Source organism: Erigeron canadensis, chromosome 4 (genome assembly GCF_010389155.1).
Source record: "Erigeron canadensis isolate Cc75 chromosome 4, C_canadensis_v1, whole genome shotgun sequence".
In the NCBI taxonomy this organism is placed as follows: domain Eukaryota; kingdom Viridiplantae; phylum Streptophyta; class Magnoliopsida; order Asterales; family Asteraceae; genus Erigeron; species Erigeron canadensis.
Genome location: NC_057764.1, coordinates 18,499,860 through 18,521,443, shown reverse-complemented (window position 1 = coordinate 18,521,443; position 21,584 = coordinate 18,499,860). Strand labels below are relative to the sequence as shown.

Sequence of the window (21,584 nt, the reverse complement as noted above, 5' to 3'; positions counted from 1 at the left end):
ATAACCTTGACACGAACATAACGATCATAACGAACATATAACCTTGAAACCTTGATTTGGATCATTAAATAATCACATAAATTGGATCAATAAACGATCGCAAGCCTTGAAACCATGATTGGGTCATTAAAGGGACCTCACAACCTTGATACGAACATATAAAAATTATCCATCCTTAATTGGATCGATAAACGATCCCATAACCATGATGTGATCAATAATTGATCATTTAACCTTGATATGAACATATAACGATCAAACAACCGAAAAAACACCATATACCTACACTTCGTACGACTCTGCATTCAAAGCCCTTCGATGCTTATATATAAGGTCCCCGCAGCGTTCCCACCACATCTACAATTCTTTGAATGTATCATCGTCTTCCATGTATGTACAACTATCCGAATCACAACAAATATCCATGATCGCAAGCATAGTCAATCGAGCAATAAGTCTATACCTCAATCGAACAATCAATCAATCAAATAGATCAACACACAAACATGTACACTTTTCAGCCCGAATCTCAATTGAGTATGATAGGTTACGAAACTCACCTTGATTAACTAAAGGAGTTAAGATCACGTTAAGGTGAGTTTATAAACGTTCAATCGTCACGCGTCCACAACCTATCAATGTATATATCATGTTTACAAATCAAGACTTTATATATGGTTTTTAGATAGTCCATATATATGTTATCAAACTAAATCCTTAGAACTAATGGGCGTTAAAAACTAACGGATCTGGGTTGTGATTTGTTCATCTGGGTTGTGAGTTGTTTTCAAGAACAGTCCTCAAAACTGACGGGCGTTAAAACCTGCGCAAATTTGTCCCAAAATACACCCAAGCTTCATTTTGACCTCAAAATCATTTAGGATGCACTTCAAAACTCATTTTTGGACATAAACAACTTATATTAATAAGAATTGCACATAACCCACCTCAAATACTTGCATCAAACATCACAATTTAGCTCAAAAATCGTTTTTACCCATTTAGTAACTCTAAAAAACCATAACGACCTCAAATTCGACTTAAGGAGCTTCCAGACCCGATTTCAAGTGTAAATAACTAATTTTAGGCATAGTTAAACATAACCCACCGCATAAATTCATTTCATTTCATCCCAACAAGCCTCAATTTCGATCTTGATCTAATTACATAACCAAAACCCTAGTTTTGACCCATTTGAGTTTTTGACCATTTTGGAACCCTTTGGAAGCCATTAATCATGTCACCAACACATTTTGGACAAAACCCATCATCAAAAACTCTTTCATTTCACAATCCAAGACCAATTTATCCCTAATTTCACTCAAAACCATAATTTGGCTTTAAGAACCTATTTTTGTCTTAAAACTACTTAGGGTTGAACCAAAAACAGATTAATAACATTAAATGATGGTTTTGAGTTAGAAAATACTTACCAAAACTTCCACCCAAGAGCCAAATCTGAAAACTAGCTAGATGAGAAGTTCTTGCACTTGAAACCACCCAAATTCTTTATATGATATGAAGATGATGATAAAGATGCTTATTTTAACATAAATTTAACTTGAACTATAATCTTGGTGTAAGAATTTTTATGAGAGATAGAGAGATGAGAGTGTGTGTGAAATTTTCTTGCATTTACTTTAGAGAGAAAAAAAAAGAGGGATAAGAGTGAGAGTGAATGAGTGGTGGGGAAAGATGGAAGAGTGGGGATGGGATAGGGTAAGTTAGTTGGGTCAACTAAGTGGGTCATGGGTTAAGGATCTTACCCATGGATAGTTCAATTTCATAATTCTAGTTTATTCACATTTCCCGACTTGCATCCACATTTAATCAAAACGATCATCCAATCACATAAGCACCTTGAACTCAATTTAAATCACAAATAACCTTGATCATATATTACTTAAGTAATATAAATTAGTCACATGTACATAAAATTAACGGGTCAAATTTAGTCCAAAATTTGCAAATGTTACAGAAAATTAGTAAAATTGTTAATATTTTAGGCAACATATACAAAAATTTAGCTAAATAGTTATGTAAATGATGTATTAATGTAATACATATATGTGTAAATATACATATATATGATTATATGTAGGTATATATGAAAATTCGGTTTGGTTTGGTTAACAACGGGTAATGAATATTGCAAACCGTAACCGAACCGTTACACATCGGGTTTTTTGGGTTTCGGTTTTTCCGGTTTCGGATTACGCGGTTCGGATCGGTTTTTCTGTTCATTTCTTACACCCCTGATTTTTAGCTTACATTATATATTTTACTCTTGATTAGAGAAACTTATTTTTTATTTTTTATTTTGTTGAACAGAATATCTATACTGCTATATAAAAAATATACCCTTATGTTGAAAAGTTTAAAATTTTGGAACATGCGAATTACTATTTTACCCTTAATTAATTAATTTACACAATAATTCTATAACTTTTTAAAAGATATTCACTATCCTTAAAAATCAAATATCTTTGTATCAATTACTTATAGCACTTGACGTCGGCACCATCACCATCCGTTGACGCCACCACATTACAAATAATGTCGTCGATGTCGCATTGCGGGGGTAGAATGCTCGTATATATCTATTTGGAGTAGTTTAGTATGTAATAACATATATATATATATTATATATATATTCTGTTCAATAAAATAAAAAATAAAAAATAAGTTTCTCTAATCAAGAGTAAAATATATAATGTAAGCTAAAAGTAGATAAACAAATTATAATCATGGTCTCATAAAAAAATTGAACCTTGATCTTTAACCTTATCTCTACGTTAGAAAATCATTGGATAACATGTTAGTGTTATATATTGACAAGATATTAATTACACTACTTTATGTTTATACATGTAATATATATATATATATATATAAAGGGGAATATAAGGTTGTCCGGCACCTAAGCTTAGGTGTGGAATCCCTCACATAATAATATTTTGTTATTTATTGTTTAATGAATAAATGCATGGGGCCCCATGATTTTTATGGATTAACAAACAATATGTGAGTGTTCCATACCTAAGCTTAGATACTCGACAGTCTTATATTCTCATCCCCGTATATATATATATATATATATATATATATATATATATATATATATATATTATAAATGACCTTTATTTTGAGAACTCATTTTTTTATAAGAACCGTGATAACTATTAAATTTCATATTGGAACACATCTTTTTTTTGGTCATTCACATGTGAAACGTTTTAAAAACATATGTTGTAAAATTTTTTTTTTTTCAAAACCTTATATATAGCCGTTTGTCACATGTGAACAAAAAACGTGAACAAATTCATTCACAAGTTCATAAAAGGCTAATTTGAAGGTTTCTTGAAAAATTTTATTCTACAACATATATTTTTATATTATTTTACATGTGAATGAACAAAAAAAAACATGTGAACAAATATATAATTTAAGAGTTTTCATGGTTCTTACAAAAAAAGTTCTTAAAATAAGTAAAATATATATATATACTAGGTCTTTTACTCGCACGATGCGCAGTTGTTTAAAATTATAGTTCAATTAAGTGTTAGCTAAAATTATATATATACGCTAACAATTATTAACAAATTGTTTTTCTGCTTTAATAGTATATATAAACTCAGTCTATTATTTATGTTGTTAATTTTTAATTGAAACCAAAAATTTTATTTACAAAAATGAAAGATTTTTCACTAACAACTTTGATTAACAACCATCATGAGATTTGCCATTAAAAATGGTCACCCAAAATCTAAGAAAAAAAATGTTGTAGTCGAGTAACAATAACAATAAAGAAAAGAAAAGATAAATCTTAATTAAGTTGTGTCATAACTAATAAATTAAGAAAAATAAAAAAGATATGCAATAGAACACATGAAATATAACAAATCAGTTAACTTGCATATTGAAAGTAGTGAAGAACAAAATAAAAAAGGAAACCTAAGAATTTTATATAATTGTGTCGATGGGCATTAGGAAACATATTTGTTTAGAAATAAACAATATATTTACCACAAATAATGTGTGTATTTTTGGAAAAAAAATCAAAATATATATTTAATGATTTTTACAAATATATGTTTTTCTGCTTTAATAGTATATATAAACTCAGTCTATTATTTATGTTGTTAATTATTAATTGAAACCAAAAATTTTATTTACAAAAATGAAAGATTTTTCACTAACACCTTTGATTAACAACCATCATGAGATTTGCCATTAAAAATGGTCACCCAAAATCTAAGAAAAAAAATGTTGTAGTTGAGTAACAATAACAATAAAGCAAAGAAAAGATAAATCTTAATTAAGTTGTGTCATAACTAATAAATTAAGAAAAATAAAAAAGACATGCAATAGAACACATGAAATATAACAAATCGGTTAACTTGCATATTGAAAGTGGAGAAGAACAAAATGAAAAAGAAAACCTAAGAATTTTATATAATTGTGTCAATGGGCATTAGGAAGCATATTTGTTTAGAAATAAACAATATATTTACCACAAGTAATGTGTGTATTTTTGGGAAAAAATCAAAATATATATTTAATGATTTTTAAAAATATAAATAAATAAAAATATAAATAAATATATTGTAAAAAAATATAAGGATGTCACCTAGGATAAATCCTATGTGGCAACATTCAAGGGTAGCTTTATAATAAAGAGGATGTCTTAGAATGCTTGGATAACTACTGTTTTATTAATTAGATAGATATAACATTTATATGATGTTGCATGCATCTTTCAACGACAATTCTTCGTATAAAACTTGTTTTTCATTCTTCAAAAGTGATGGTCCACTTCGACCAGAATACTCAATTATATTCACCAGCTACCGTTACACCTAGCATTAACTAAATAACTAATCGTCATTGAGTTGAGAGTAGAGTGGTACAGAAAACCTTTCAATGAAGATTTGTTTCTGGATAGACTCATGAAAAAATGGGATTTGAGAGTAGAGTGGTACAGAAAACCTTTCAATGAAGATTTGTTTCTGGATAGACTCATGTTCAAGACCAGGGGAGACAAGGGTTTTACTTTTATTAATTGTCGTGTCTTTGGGCCAATTAATAAAAAGTTTTTCGTCCAATAAGGTATTAGGTGAGAGAATTCTTTAGTGTATATCCGGTTAAGACAACATAGTCTATATCATTCATTGTGATATTGGATCTAAACCTGTAAAAAAAAGGAAAAAAAAAACTAGATAACTAATCATCTGAGAAAACCCCTAACTTTTAGTATATATCGAACTCCCAATAAAACCGGATAGACCAGCCAAACTAAAATCGTTTTCAAATTGCATATTGAATTACTCGGAGAATGATAGTAAGCCGGATAAACATCTATGTTGGTGAGAATCTTGATAAAATACTTAAATAACAAAAAAGAATTTCTTACATATTTTTAATGGTTTATTTATAATGCTTTTACCACTAAAAGAACATAGCTTTAATATGCCATGCCTTGCTTTTACGCACTCCCTAAAAGCTCTCTTTATTATTTGACCACAACATGTATATATACTCACTTTTCAATCGCACACCATCAATTGTTAATGGATTGCTTTCCATTCTGCTCTTGAGTTCCCAACAATTCAATGGAATGCAATTCCATTCCTTTCATTTCCTTCATCAACTTTATTCATCATTGCTTCTTGAAATGTTCATTTATTTGTTCAAATCCCCTCTTTTCCACAATTGTTGCTCTATATACTTTAATTCTCCTTTATGCTCCATCTTTTTTCCTAAGAATACTTCTTAACCCTATTCTTAACACCACCGGCATCACACTCATTTGTCTTCTTAGGTTAGGTGCCAACGAGAGGTCGCGAAAAGAAAGTGTTCTAGAATCAAAAACTATAGATTCAAGTGCATATAATAGGTTGGAAAACGAATCTAGTTATTTGGGCTCGATAGATCTTGATCACAAAGATATACATGATGAATGGTTGTCAATTGATGGGGACAACTTGTGTACATATTCAAGTTTGGTCATCGAATCAACTTCTTTGGAACCAACCTTTCTTGACTTTATCGACCAAACCCACGTAGATGAATGTGATGGTATAAAGGACCTAGGTGGCGAGTCTAATCAAAACAATGCAAAGTTGGAGTCTAATTCTAGTCTAGACATAGAATCCAATCAAATGCATGTAGAACTTGAGCACGATTTAGGCTCGGAATCCAAGTTCTTAGCTAAATATCAAAAATGGGATTATTTAGATACCAATTTCATGGAATCATCACAAGTAGTGATTGAAGAAAGAAAGCAAATGGATTCAAAGCAAGTGGATACAAAAATGAAATTTCTTGAATGGAGCATCAAAGCTCCACTAGAGATCATATATGAAGCATATGAAGGAGAAGAAGAACAACAACAAGAAGAAGAAATTGGAGAGAATAATGAGCCCAAGTTCATTTCTAGTGATAAACAAGCCGCGGGTTGTGAGAGATATCCATCCTTGTCAATGTATTATCCTGAAAGCGAGACAGATAGTTCGTCGGACGATGATTTCCAAATGAATGAAGATTGGGATTCACAGGACAGAGTGTTTGTAAAATGGGAAGAGGAACTTGATGACAGGGAAGAGCTTATTGAGATTTCATTAGATGGCTATTATGGGCAAACAAGTAGTGAATTTAGTCATGCTGATGAAGATAATATGATTGAAATTGATATTTTCCCAACTGCAAGTTCAATGGGAAGCTAGAATTTTAATATATAATCAAACATGAGCTAGTAGCTGGTATAGGTACAGTTTTGGCACCAGTTACGTACTTTCAAAAGTTTTGAACTATTATATATACTTTGTTTTTCTAGTTATTAATTATAAAGGTTTATAAATATGAAGCATCTTGGGCAAAAGTCATTATATTTTAGCATGACGGCTTTCGTTTCATTTACATCTTCATAGTCCATCTGAGATTAATTAGTTTACCAAAATCCTTGTGACTTTGACATTTTGACATTTTCCTGAATGTAATCCATTCTTAAGTTTAATACATTCTTTTTATTTATTTTTTTAACAGCCAATACATTATTTTTAGGGAAATGCTAACGTGCATACAAAAATTTGTACCTTCCTACTTAAAAGTCCGCCCCTTGATATTCATGGTAAATGTACAAACAATTTATGCATCTTAAATACAGCCCTAAAGGAGCAAACCCCTTATTTTTATTAAGTTAAAACTTTGCCCTTATCAGCTTGTACGTGATTATTAATATCATAGACTAATCGGTATTTACGTAAAATAGAAGCAAATCAATTCCAAATATGCTTATTTTATGCAATAATCAATAAAAGTTTACAAACTCACTAGATAAGACCTTAGCCTAATTTTGACATAAGGAATTTCATTTTTCAACGGCTGACATAACGGTTAAGGGTTATATTGACTGAACTTGACCCCCTCAATTAAACAAATCGGTCATATTCCACCATGATAATTTTTTGAGAATAACATCCTAATTAATCAACATGAAAGGCATAACATGTCATAGTATATGTCGAGTAAGTTGCAATGTAAAGTACTCCATTAGTAACTAATGTCAAAGTTAATGAGACTTAAAAATTTGGGATGTTACATTCGAAAAGGCAAAACTAACTCATTTGAGCGATGAGGATATAGATAAGTAAAAGGTTCAACCAGAGTGTTTGTATCTAAGCCTCGTAATACTTTATGTGTTTTTTTTTTTATCGAGATGTATACTTGTTTTAATCGAGTTTCTCTTTATATGAGAAGTGATATATCTACAACAGTTTTTTTCCATTCACAACAAATATAATATATATATATATATATATGAGGTCACACTTCATATGTGATGTTTAAATAACTCGTTATGTGATGTTTAAATATATGAGGTCACACTTCATACCTCATGGAATACAGAATTAAATACCAATGTGACATTGATACTTGTTACTCGTATAATGGCTAAAAATGCTATTCAAAAGCTTAGACAAACATCATAGATTTACCCAAACAACCAATATACTAATACTAATTCTGATTGTATATAGTCATCAACTTAAAAGTTAACATACTTTGGAAAATAAAATAAATTAAAAAACCTCAGCGGGTATATAGTTTTTCATCACAGATTTTAGAAAGAAAAATGGTAAGTTACAAACAACATACAAATAAAACTTTATAGATATATGTGATATATGATGTGAACCAATTAAGAAAAAAAGTTAAAATGATAACAAGAAAAAGTAATATTTAATAAAATATTTTGATTAACATGAAGATGTATTTATAAACTTTTATTTATATATCTATATCTGTACCACCTTATAAATCATTTAACTTCTCTTATTTTTTCAAAAAAGAACTTAATCTATTCAAATTACCCCTCTCATTTATTTATTAGTTGGAATATCATCAACTAATATATACCTATAATACCTCTAAATCTTAATCACTTATTAACATCTCTCTCTTACATAAATCATTTTATCCCTTTAATTTATTTAAAATGTTTTATCTCAAAAATCGTAAATCGATAAATTATAAAAAAAAAATTATATGAGTGTTCTTAAAATTTAATGCTCTTCCATTAGAGATGTAATTCGATATACTTTCGACGAATTTTTAAATCCGAGGGCGGAACTTGTACGACTAAGGGGCAAGCCCGTCAGGTAGATCACCCCATCACCAATCACTCTTATGACTTATCACCCCCTATGATCGATCACCTCCTATAACTTATCACACTCTATGATGTATCATCCCCACAAGAGGCGGATCCAGAAAAATCGGTTATTGGGGGTAGGGTACTAAGGTATTTCAATACTCGGTTGAATCTTGTAGCCTTTCATACATCACAACAGGTCGGGTCAAGTGAACTAATAAAGGTGTTGTCTACTTATCAACTTTTTAAATTTGTTTGTTAGTAAAATGGTAACAAAAGTGCTGGATTAAACTATATTCATCTCAGTTAAACATTTTTTTGTGTGTGTGTAATTCAAACAATAAAAATAACTTGTTAGCTTTAAATAAGCTTGTTGAACAAACCAAGTCACATAAAAAATGTTGGTTTCATTTTAACCTATGTTTAAATTTTTTATGTTAGTATAAACTCTATTTTAAAGATTTTCAATGAAAGTTAACCTAAACTAAGCCATATTTAATATCTATGCTTATTTAGTTGATTAAAATATATTGAGTGAAATATAACTAGTATGAAGTATATACATGTACATATATAATGCATAACATTGGTTTTGATATAATGATGGGATTAATATCTAACGATGTAATGAATTATTCTTGATTGTTTATGTTATGCAATTATCTTCTTAGATGTCTATGATATGTAATGAACTCGTTATTTTGCTAAGTAATGTAGCGGATGACCGCTTGAATAGGTAGCCGGTTAACTATCTATTTTTATGTATGATGTGGCTGCTTACTCATATATTTATGCTTAAATAATTAAAAGATTTTATTTCACCCACAGAAAATATGGTATACGAGATTACAAGATTACAAGAATGTAACCATCACCGGATATAAATATATATATATATATATATAATCTCTCCGCATTTTTCTCTCATATTGCCTTCCATTTCCGGCAGAGTTTCCGATCACCGGAGATGTGCTCAAATATGATGTTTAAACGGTGGCAGTGGTTGTATAGCGGTGATAATATGTAACGCCGTAACGATCATCATCCAACTTCCGACAAAGTTTTCGATCAACGAAGATGTGCCCCAGATCTGGTGTTGAATCGATCACAGCGGTGGTAGTGGTTGACTGGTTGTATAGTGGCGATGATATGCAATCGTCATCATCCAACTACGATCTGGTGTTAGATCCGATTGTGACACCTAACAGACTTTCTTACTGATTGATTGATGTAGAAGATGGCAAGTACGTATTAGATTGTGGAAGAAAAGATAAGTGTTAACTAATTGATTGATTGATCCGTAGGATGCTTGACGTAACTGATTGGATTTCACCATTAAAAATGAAATGAAAAGGTAACTGGATTGATAATTTTGGTGGTTGTGTTAAGTGACAAAGTGTTGTATTGAAATGAAAATGTGTGTGTATACTTGAAAGCTGGTATTGATAACCATTAACCAGTGCTCATGCTATACGACTTTTTAATGGATTTTATCATCATTTCCCAATTTAATTTTAAACTTTTAATTGGAAATGTTTTTGTTATATGACTAAATCATGACCAATCTTTTGGTAAATCGCCGAAAAACATGGAGTTACCAAATTTGTTCGGAATTTGTCGGAGAAGATACCCGGAGTATGAAATCCACCGGAATCCTATAAATGTAATGAACTATGGCTTAATGTCTATTGTATGTAACATACGTGGCATGTGACATGGCGTTACGTGGCACCAACCTATTACACGTAGGCAGTTACTCGGTGGCTTACATCGGTTAGACAAAATAACAAGTTCATTACATTACATAAACATAAAAGTAGATCATTACATAACATAAACAATCAGGAATAGTTCATTACATCGCTAGACACTAATCCCTATAATGGTCAATAGTATTTACTCCACCGTAAGAAGTTATAAAGAGCATCATATAAGAAAATAATTGAATGATTCAAATAGAGGTAGTAGATTATCCCACATGGCTTACTACATAAAACAAATATTGTTTTGTGTTTCATATAGTTAATTAATGGCTTGACAAATTACTTGGTTATTGGTACTACTTATAAAGTTCTAGTTGCTCGAAGACACACAATTTTAAGTCAGGGGCAACCATGTAATTAAGCATGTAAATCTTTTTTTACTAGATGTAAATTTTGCTATCAAGTATTGAGTCATAGGGGTCATTTGCCCCTAACTATTTAATGAGTACATCCGTCTTACCATCTCACTGTTGCACCGTGCTGGCATTACGCTACTGCTTTTTAAATATAGCAACTTTCTCATGCATCTGAAAATTCACACAACAATAGAATCCTAGACATTAGTAATTTTTATGAGGTTATGACAATATATAATTCATCACTAACAAACATGCCAAAATTTTGAACAAATTATAATGAAAGTGTGGTCGGGGACAGTTTCTCCTAATTTTGTTGTTTGAAGACAAAGACTAGAACGTGAAAATAATTAAGTACAGGCGCTGACCACGTGGCACGTTCTATATAGCGTCTAATTATTGACCACCTCAATCCTTCCTTGCTTCCAGAGAGATCAAAATCAAATCAAACGCCCTATATTTCCGCTCAGCTCTACCGAATATCCACGTGTCGAAATCTCCACGTCACTCCCTCGAATATTCACCTGTTTCCGATTAAATCGGAAGAATAGTTGTTAAGAAGTACAATTACAGCAAAAACTCTCTGTTTGCTCTCGCTCTTAAAGGTAAAGTTATATACACACATACATATACATATATTTTGTGTGTCTGTATATATGTTATATATACATCTGAATTGATCGTGTATATCTAATTAAGATCTGGAATTGTTAGATATTTGACTTAAGGCTTTGAAGATAGATAGGCTGAAATGAGGAATTTGAATTTCTATGAAAAGTATTCCAGAACATTCCGTGATAATCCTTTGTTCTCCAGATTTCTAGTTGTTTTCGCCGTCAGGTATTCATTATACTTCAGCTTAATTATTATATTAATTATGATTTGATTCTTGCTTTGCTTAAACTTATGGAAAATTATATGTGATTGACCTTCGATATCAAATTATTGTGTGCTGTTATTGATAAAGTTAACTAGGTCTATATTATAGTGAAAATTGGATTTGATTTGGATCGTGAATCGCTAGGTGTTTGGAATTAACTCGATGTTTATTTTTCTAAAATGATATGTCCTCCTTAAAAATCAGCCTATAATCCTCCAAACAATTTGATTACATGACAAGTGTAATCCTCTAATTATCTCTCGTAATTTCATCTTTTGATTTTACCAAGTGTCATGATCAAGTTGCTAGAAAGACTATTAGGCTGATAATTCAGAAGGATATATCATTATCCTTATTTATATATATGTTTTCGTTGCAACATCTAACAATATAGCAGTCATCCGGTGTTAGTATGTAATAAAATAGGGTGAAAACGTCCATTATGGATTTGTCTCGAGCATGTAGTCTAGTTGGCACTGGTGGAATCTGATTCTTAAGAAGTCTGCTGTTTTTGATATGGATTTTCCTCTAGCATGCAGTCTACTTGGTTCCGTTGGAATCTGATTTATTAGAAGCCAGTTGTTTCTGAGCGGGTCACTAGGTGAGCTTGATTTACATATCATGTGATGGGCCTAGAGGCTAGAGGTGGGATGGTTGGGGTTGCCAGAATTCCAACCTTTCTAAATCTTGAGATAAATGTTAGAAAAGAATAAACTTAGTTATATAGCAGCGGAAGAAAACACTAACCAACTGTACTATGCAAAGTTGTAGCAGTAGGTGGGTCCCTTATTGAAACCGTCTGTCCGCTTTTTGTATGGAAAATTAATGATGTGTAACAGGTATTATTAGTGGAAATGCTTTCACATATTGGAATATTTTTCAACATTCACATAATCACACATTTATACACAAAAGATTGTTCAACCACCGAAATTAAATTACATGTTTGAGTCAGTCAAGCATGCCTTCTTTATGAGATCTAGATTTTTACTGGATTTATTAGGTGATGTAGATCATGATCTGTGTCTATGACATCTCTTTCTGTCTGCATCATTAATTCATTATCATGGTTTCTGCAGATAGAGAAAACATCGGTCTGTGTTTTTTTTTTTAATATACTTTTGGGACTACTGACAGAACTTGCTATGTAAAAATGTATGTGTGTGTAAAATAAAAAAGGGTAGTACGAGGACGCAATACATTATTCATATAGACGGGTTGCACAAGATAAATTTATGTAACCACAACTCATCAAAACATATCAGCAAGGTTACTGATCCTAGGTTTTTATACTTACCTTAGTGGGAGCATATGTTGTTAAACTCTTATAGTCTTACGCGTTACGAGTCGACTCTTACAAGTCGAGTCGATTTACACCAAAAACGTTAATAGTTGATCTGCATATTTGCAAGACTAATTGCTCATGTGAATTTATTCAAATCGTAAGTAGAACCAGTAAACCATGTTTACCACCTGTCACATTTCATGTGCACACAAATGTTGAGGTTGATTTTAAGTTGAAAATAGAGGCAATGTGAACGGATATATCCTTCATGTTGACCTGCTAAAATCAAGATTATGGATGAGCCTGATGTGTATCAAACGAGAAAATAAAGAAAGAATAAGAAAATTGATAGATTTTTCGATTAATGCCCCAGCAGCCCTAGTTCCTAAGAACAATTAATAATAATCTTCCTACACAAAACGGTGGCCTAATGGCCTTAACCAAGCTGAGATCTACCCTAACTTGGTGCACAAGTCACTAAAAATAATAACAACTATAACAAATAATAATATTATCATTAAGTGTCCTGTTCTTCTTTCAGCCCAACCCAATGAGCCTTTTGATCCGTATCAGCGGCCCAGCCCACTTATTCTCTTGATCCGTATCAGAGCCCATCATCATCATGTCTTTCGCTTCGTCCTTTTTCCCTGCCGCTTCTTTCAAAGTAGTTCCTGTGGTATTGGTCGCTATTCTTTCTTAGTTTCTTGGGCTCTGTGGTCCTTTACCCTTTAACACAAATCAGTGGCCATTTAATATACAGCTAAATTATAGGTCTCATAAAACCATCATGCTTATGGCATAGCGGTATTAGAGATGGCCTACCAGGTGCAAAACAAAAGGTTGTGGATTGAAGTCCTAACCGAGACGAGTGTACTCAAGTAGTTACCATTTAAAAAATTTAAGAGTAAAACTTTATGGCACATTTCTATGAAGGAGACTACTTTGAGGGTGGAGAAAACGTGAACTGAAACAACAAAAGTATTATTGTAAAGAGTTGTCAAATCATGAGTCATTGCAATCTGCTCTGAAATGTACTCCTGATAGTGCTGATAGAGGGACTCATAATCCATGAAATGAAAGAACGTGATTACAGACCATCTTATCATTACTCATGCTTCATTAAATGAATAAACATAATTCCTACTTAGCATTCTTTACTTTCATATTTGCTCAAGTGAATTTCCAGTTTACACGGGTAACACAGTTTTTATATTCTATCGATCTTAAGATGAGATCATGTATACAATAACTACCATCAGGAATGGAACTAACTTCTACGGAGCGGGGTCGGATTAATTTTTTTAATATGAGAAAATTTTAGTGTAATTATAGTGACTAAAGCATATTATAGTTATGAACTCACTGATTTTATATACCAAGATTACCAATTTTAGTTTCAGCACACTGAAATTCCTGGCTTTGTCTCTGCTACTACTGTTCAATGCTTTTCTTCTTAATACATGGCATCCGTATGGCTTTATCAACTACTACTTATTTATATAACATAACTGTGCAGTGGTGGGGGTCTTGTGGCTTATTCCGAGGCGAATACACAAACTGGTGCAAAGATTGATGATTTACCTGTTGCAGACAGTCAGAAAAAGAGGGTGGTGGTTTTAGGAACTGGTTGGGCTGGAACAAGTTTCTTGAAAAATTTGAAAAATCCCTCGTATGAAGTTCAGGTGATATCTCCAAGGAATTACTTTGCATTCACGCCATTACTACCAAGTGTAACAGTTGGTACAGTGGAAGCTCGTAGTGTTGTTGAACCCATTCGTAACATAGTTAAGAAGGTAATTAATATTGTTTATATCTTTTAATTATTCTAGTACGGAAAAAAATTATCCCAGCCGTTGAATATTCCTAGTACATCTGAACTTCTGATGGAATGATTTCATGTTTTGTCAAAGATCATTTTTTTTTTCCAAATAATGACAAACGTGTTCTACCGTTTATTTTATAAAAATCCAGAAGCTTATCTGCTGTTATTTTGAGTTTTGACACACAACTTTTGATATGTTGTGTCCTGGTTTTTTCCTATTTGTGGGGACTTCTTCCAAGCTATAGTTCTTAAAGTTAAGTTGCTGACCAATGTGTGTTTGATCTTTAACAGAAGAATGTAGATGTTAATTACTGGGAAGCTGAATGTTATAGGATTGATGCAAAAAATAAGAAAGTTTACTGCCGTACAAGTCAAGGAGATAAGGAAGAATTTGCTGTAGATTATGATTACCTGGTAGTTGCAATGGGAGCTCGTGTTAATACGTTTAACACTCCTGGTGTAGAAGAAAACTGCCACTACTTGAAGGTACTAACTCTTAGATTTTTTGTTTTATAATCAAGTGTCTTTATGGTTATTTCTAGTTAATTCACTGCTCCTATATTTCAGGAAGTTGAAGATGCTCAAAAAATTCGCAGGACAGTGATAGACTGCTTTGAGAAGGCGAGCTTACCTAATTTAAGTGTTGAGGAGAAGAAAAGGGTTCTTCAGTTTGTTGTTGTTGGTGGTGGTCCAACCGGAGTGGAGTTTGCAGCTGAGCTTCACGATTTTGTATCAGAGGACTTGGTGAAGCTATATCCATCCGTTAAAGATTTGGTTAAAATAACGCTTCTTGAGGCAACCGACCATATATTGAACATGTAAGCTTTTATTCAGGTTCAAGACAACCAAGATTACCTTTACCGTTTTGTTACACGTAAGCCTTATACAATTGGCTTCTTGTGTTGTGCAGGTTTGACAAACGAATCACCGCTTTTGCAGAACAGAAGTTCCACAGAGATGGCATAGATTTGAGAACAGGGGAGATGGTTGTGAAAGTATCGGATAAAGAAATGTCAACCAAAGTGATTAAAACTGGGGAGATTTCGACTATACCCTATGGAATGGCAGTCTGGTCAACGGGAATTGCTACCCGTCCTGTTGTAATGGATTTCATGAAGCAGATTGGCCAGGTATTTCTGTTTCCTTCCCAGGTTTTCTCCTGTTCAAATGTCTGGTCTTTTGACAGTAGCTTAATTATTATCTTATAGTTGGCAAACTGGCTAGATTGGGCAGTGGTTCCAAGAGGGTGTTTGAAATTACTTTTTGAATTGATCATTTGATTAATACGTTTGTAAAACGCAAATAATCTAAAAAAGTGTTTGTATAGAAAAGTGATTATCTGCTAGGAAACGCAGTTTTGGAGAAGCATATACATACATGCTTTTTCAAAAGTTTTGAAAACGCAAAATTTGTTTTTGTAACGCAATACCAAGTTGAGTAGGGTTATAGTTCATAATTATTGGTATGGCCTGGGGCGGAGTGGGCTGGCCGAAATACTTTTTGTCTAAAATGTTCACTGCATAACCTTTTATGATTAGTGTCAGATTTGATTACAAACAAAACATCATATTATTTCAGTTAATATCTAATCATTTTACAGCGATGATCTGGCAGTTTTATTCATTTTAAAAATACATTTTGGACGACTTTTACCCATTTGACCATTTCCTTTTTAGCCAACATTTTTTTATTATACCCAATTAACCTGTTAGGGATTAACCATTACTTAAAATTTCCACCTCTTATAACTTAGTGACAAGATTTGTTCTTCCCATATAGGCAAATAGGCGTGTATTAGCTACTGATGAATGGCTTCGAGTTGAAGGGACCAACAGTATATATGCCCTTGGGGATTGTGCCACAATTAATCAACGTAAAGTCATGGTACGTTTACAAATTACAAGTAAATCTGCTAAACACTTTATTACCATTCAAAAGGCTAATATATGTTCAACTATTGTTCATTTATGGTTCTCCAGGAGGATATTTCAGCTATATTTAAAAAGGCGGACAAAGATAACTCTGGAACGCTTACAGTAAAAGAATTTCAAGAAGCACTTGATGACATCTGTGACAGATATCCTCAGGTACAACTTTATTTGAACAATAAACAGATGAGCAGTCTCGTTGATCTACTCAAGGAATCCAAGGGAGATGTTGTAAAAGAATCCATTGAACTGAATGTTGAAGAATTCAAATCAGCTTTATCTCAAGTAGATTCTCAGATGAAGAATCTTCCAGCAACAGCTCAGGTGTTAAACATTAGATTCACCTTTTATATATATCATCTTTTTTAGTTATCTTATGTGTATATGCAACCAAGGTTGTACATATCGCTTTTCGGTATCGTCTCTGTCGACCACCGATAAGCGATATATCGGGGATATATCGAAGACATATCGGATTTATCGGGAATATATCATCTCGGTCGACCACCGATAAGCGATATATCGGGGATATATCGGCCGAGATAACTGAGATTTACAACCATGTATGCAACTATTTTACAGGTTGCTGCACAACAAGGTTCGTATCTTGCTGATTGTTTCAACCGCATGGAAGAGTGCACCAATAAACCTGAAGGTCCTCTGCGTTTTAGAGAGTCAGGTCGACATAGATTCCGCCCCTTCAGGTAAACTACCCCCCCACCCCACCCAAAAAAAAGGCAATCTTCTGTCATTCTTTAGGTAATTATTAGTACTAATAGTTTTAGACGTCCCTCACGAGCTAAGAATCATTAGAAGGATAGAGTAGTCATTTTGGAGCAAGTATATGATATTCTCAAACTATCACGCCCAATCTCTTTTTTACATTTCCGAAGGAATGAAAATATTACCTTGGAAAAAGGAATCACATGAATTTTTTAACAAATAAAATTGTAGGTTTGAAAGTAACTTTGGTGTTTGATGTTTACTTTCCCGTCGACGTTGTGCACAGTTTTATGAAACGGATCACTGGCTTAAAATTTGTAGGTCCACTATTTGCCATATTTTCCTCTTAAAAGTTAATGTGAACTCGGATTTATATATAGGTACAAGCATCTTGGTCAATTTGCTCCATTAGGAGGAGAGCAAACGGCTGCACAACTCCCAGGTGATTGGGTATCTATTGGCCACAGCTCTCAATGGCTTTGGTACTCTGTGTATGCAAGGTAACCCCTCTGTTCTCTCTTCCCAACCCACTCTGCCCCGCATAATGCATGATAGGAAATGTTGTCAGAAGTTTTAAGTGTTTTTTTTAAAAAAAATTTTGTCCTGGAACAGCAAGCAAGTGAGTTGGCGTACAAGGTCATTGGTGGTGTCAGACTGGATGCGGCGTTTCATCTTCGGGAGGGATTCAAGTCAAATATGATCTGATTTCCTCGTTTCCACAAAATATATAATATAAGTCCCTAATTTCCTGATTTTCATAATGGCAGATATTGCCTTTTGGTCCTCTTAACTTTGCTGAGGACGACCATTTTTGTTTTGGTTTGATACATATTTAGTTGATCCATTTTTGTTTCGGCAACGTGTTAAAATCTTTGTTGTGAAATATTTACTGCAAATAACTGGAAAATGTATGATTTCCCTGCCCGGCTTTAGTTTACAGCTATAGTTTTACCTGAGCTACAGATATGCTAGCTGTTGCATTGTATTCTATTGAACTATATAATGAAAAACATTTCCATTATTCCTTGCATTTCATTTTTCATTATTATATGACTTATTGATCTGTATTCAAATTTGATGTGTTCTTTAATGGGATGCTTCTGGTATTCAATCAAGATATCATGAATTGGTGTATGATTGTTGGTAAGTGGTTACAATATATGAAAAATGTAGACATGAAACATTAGTAAAAATCACTATCTGTTTGATAAATTAGGTTGCAAAAAAGCATCAACATCACAAAGCAGCATCTGTGTAGCGAACCTTATAACTAGATCCAAGATGTGCTCAAGAACATATATACGACACATTCTAAAGGGACGTTTCCTGTTTTTTGAACCGGTTACAATGTCTCCATTTAGTTCCTGGATCTGGTCGTTTTTATTCGACTATTTCAATCTATATTGCATATAATCAACAAGCATCCTTGTGAGTTGTGACGACAACCAAATAGCAGGGAGATGCGACTAAAAGAGTAACTCGTTGAGTGTACTTGTAATCTAGCGGTTATCATACACCATTACACCATATTCATAGTTAAACCCGGATAAGGAATTGCAAAGGGCACACTTGTTAGGGCTTGTGTAAATGGCATATGTTGTCGCAAGATTGAAGCAAACCAGCCTTGGTTTTTCTGCCCAATACCATTGAGGATCATCTGTTGGACTTAATAATTATTTCTGCAACAATTTACAACAAATTCAGAAACCACTACTCTAAGAATTAACTGCTCCAAAAACATCAATCTCTGGCACTTGGTCACCCTTTATTTAACTGGTAATTAGAAGGAAAAAAAAAAGAGTTAATTGCAGGATTCGTCCATGTGGTTTACCCATTTTTGTGGTTTACATCCCTGTTAAGTTTTTTTAAATAAATCCGTCCAAACTTGTCATATTCTTTGCAAGTTACGTCCATGTGGCTAACAACATTATTATTTAGCCGTTAAGTCCACATACGTGAGCTGCACGTGATGGCAGTTTTGTAATCTGCCACCAACAAACAACTTTGTAATTGCACGATTTGTCCCTTTGGTTTGTCCATTTTAGTGGTTTACATCCCTACTCAAGAATTTTCGTGGAATAGATCCAAAGTACGCAAATTTGTTGCATGTTCCATCCCTGTGGTTGATGTCGTCAAATTTTTTACGTTAAATGGGATCATGTGCCATAAAAAGTTTGATGGGTTTTTCAAAAATTTGCAAACTGTCATTGATTTTTTGACGGTGGATTTAAACAACGTTTAAAGTATACAACTAAGCAAACCTATTAATGGGTTGGTTAAAAATGCAAAATCTGCATTGATGAGCTTCCCCATTGGAACCAACCACCGCCAAGCTCTCACCATTACCACCACCACAAACCACAAACCAAGCTGTTCTGAAACTCAGTCGCGGACCGCCACTGATTGATGCGTCTCTATTACCCGAACAACTACTTTGTATGTTGTTTACATATATATATATACACACACACACACACTTATGGGATTTTACGAATTTACACATACATATTAACATATATACCTTGTATATATATAATTTATAAGATTATGGGCCTTCTGGCTTTATACGTGGATATGTATTAATATGCAGTTACTTTTTGTTCGAGCCTTAACAACCTAAATATTACAAGAATTAATTTTAAAAATAATTGGATGAGAAGAAAATTGAATAAAGAAGAATTTGATAATTTGTGAAAAATAGGTAAAAATAACAAGGAAAGAAAAATTGAATTGATTTTGGTGGAGCCATAAGAAGTAAGAAAGATAAAAAGAATAGGTATAAGATTGGGGAGAATGTACGAAAATACATTCACATGTGTGACACGTGATTCCATTTAACAGAAAAAAATTGACTACATCAACCACAAGGATGGAACATGCAACAAATTTGCATACTTTGGATCTATTCCACAAAAATTCTTGAGTAAGGATGTAAACCACTATAATGGACAAACCACAGGGACGAATCGTGCAATTACAAAGTTGTTTGTGGGTGACAGATTACAAAACTGCCCTCACGTGCGTCGACTTAACGGCTAAATAATAACGTTGTTAGCCACAAGGACGTAACTTGCAAAAAATATGACAAGTTTGGACGGATTTGTTTAAAAAAACTTAACAGGGATGTAAACTACAAAAATAGGTAAACCACATGGACGAATCCTGCAATTAACTCAAAAAAAAATGTTCAAGAAGAATTGCACAAATAATTGAGTATTTGACCAAATACTTTATGCATCTTCCCTGCTCACTTTACATATGCTTAGGCCCGTATCTAAAACACGTTTGTATGTGAAAGAATTCCATATATCACGTGTTTTTAGTTCCCTTATATATTATACCTTTTGAAAACTCAAGAAACGGGCGAGTTGTTCTTAATTCCTAAATAAATTATGTTTTAATATTTTCAAATGTTAATAACTGGCTACTAATAATTAAATTTCTGAATACTTAGATAAATAGATGAACTCTATACTATTAATGGGAATGAGTATTTGTAGCTAGTAAATAAAGAATAAGAGAGCATCGGATCTAACCATCCGATAAACTCTAACATTTTTTGAGTTGTAAATGAATAACCCAGAGTTATAAAACTGAGTTTAATTATAAAACTGATGCTTACATGTATGGATTTACTAAACTTTGTTAGTATATACATTTGTTTGTAAGTCTCTAAAAAAATGAGATAATTAGTATTAATGATTAAATAAAAAACTATAAACATTAGAACTCTATGAAGTTATCAAAATTATCAGACTTCCCATGCTAGCCGCTGATTATAAGATATCCCAAGCCTAACTCAGTTTTATAACTTTTTGTTTATTCATTGTGCATCGAGTAACAATGGGAGGTTTTTAAACTGTTTAATTCGAGGTGTGTATCAATGTTATATCTGTTTCCGACATATATTTATGTTGTTTATCAAACTAAAACTCACAGTTCGTATTTGTTCTTATAAGTGCTTAATTCTTTGTTTGGTGTACTAACATTCGTTTAGATTTGAATGTGACACATCTTCTTTGGTTAGGAAATCGGGTGTTACAGTTAACTTTTAAATGCATTTGCTAAATTTCAGGGTGATTCTACTGTCAAGTAAAGATTACTATTGATTATTAACGAAGTGCTTGAGGTTACTTATTATAGGAAACTTGCATATTCTTAGTGCAAAAAAGGT

At 32.7% G+C, this 21,584-nt stretch overlaps 2 protein-coding genes across 2 annotated transcripts; both read left to right on the top strand.

The window, feature by feature from the left end:
- The first annotated feature begins 5,576 nt into the window (after nucleotides 1–5,576).
- LOC122595763 lies at nucleotides 5,577–6,894 on the top strand. Its single transcript, XM_043768199.1, has one exon. The coding sequence runs from the start codon at nucleotides 5,613–5,615 to the stop codon at nucleotides 6,723–6,725; it is 1,113 nt and encodes a 370-aa protein (XP_043624134.1). The 5' UTR covers nucleotides 5,577–5,612; the 3' UTR covers nucleotides 6,726–6,894.
- A 2,594-nt stretch (nucleotides 6,895–9,488) lies between these two features.
- Nucleotides 9,489–18,440, top strand: LOC122595204 (external alternative NAD(P)H-ubiquinone oxidoreductase B2, mitochondrial-like). Its single transcript, XM_043767537.1, has 12 exons — nucleotides 9,489–10,007; nucleotides 11,202–11,377; nucleotides 11,487–11,612; nucleotides 14,454–14,730; nucleotides 15,051–15,245; nucleotides 15,327–15,577; nucleotides 15,670–15,889; nucleotides 16,539–16,643; nucleotides 16,739–17,011; nucleotides 17,270–17,391; nucleotides 17,791–17,910; nucleotides 18,023–18,440. The coding sequence occupies exons 3-12, from the start codon at nucleotides 11,524–11,526 to the stop codon at nucleotides 18,108–18,110; spliced, it is 1,740 nt and encodes a 579-aa protein (XP_043623472.1). The 5' UTR covers nucleotides 9,489–10,007; nucleotides 11,202–11,377; nucleotides 11,487–11,523; the 3' UTR covers nucleotides 18,111–18,440.
- Nucleotides 18,441–21,584: the final 3,144 nt, after the last annotated feature.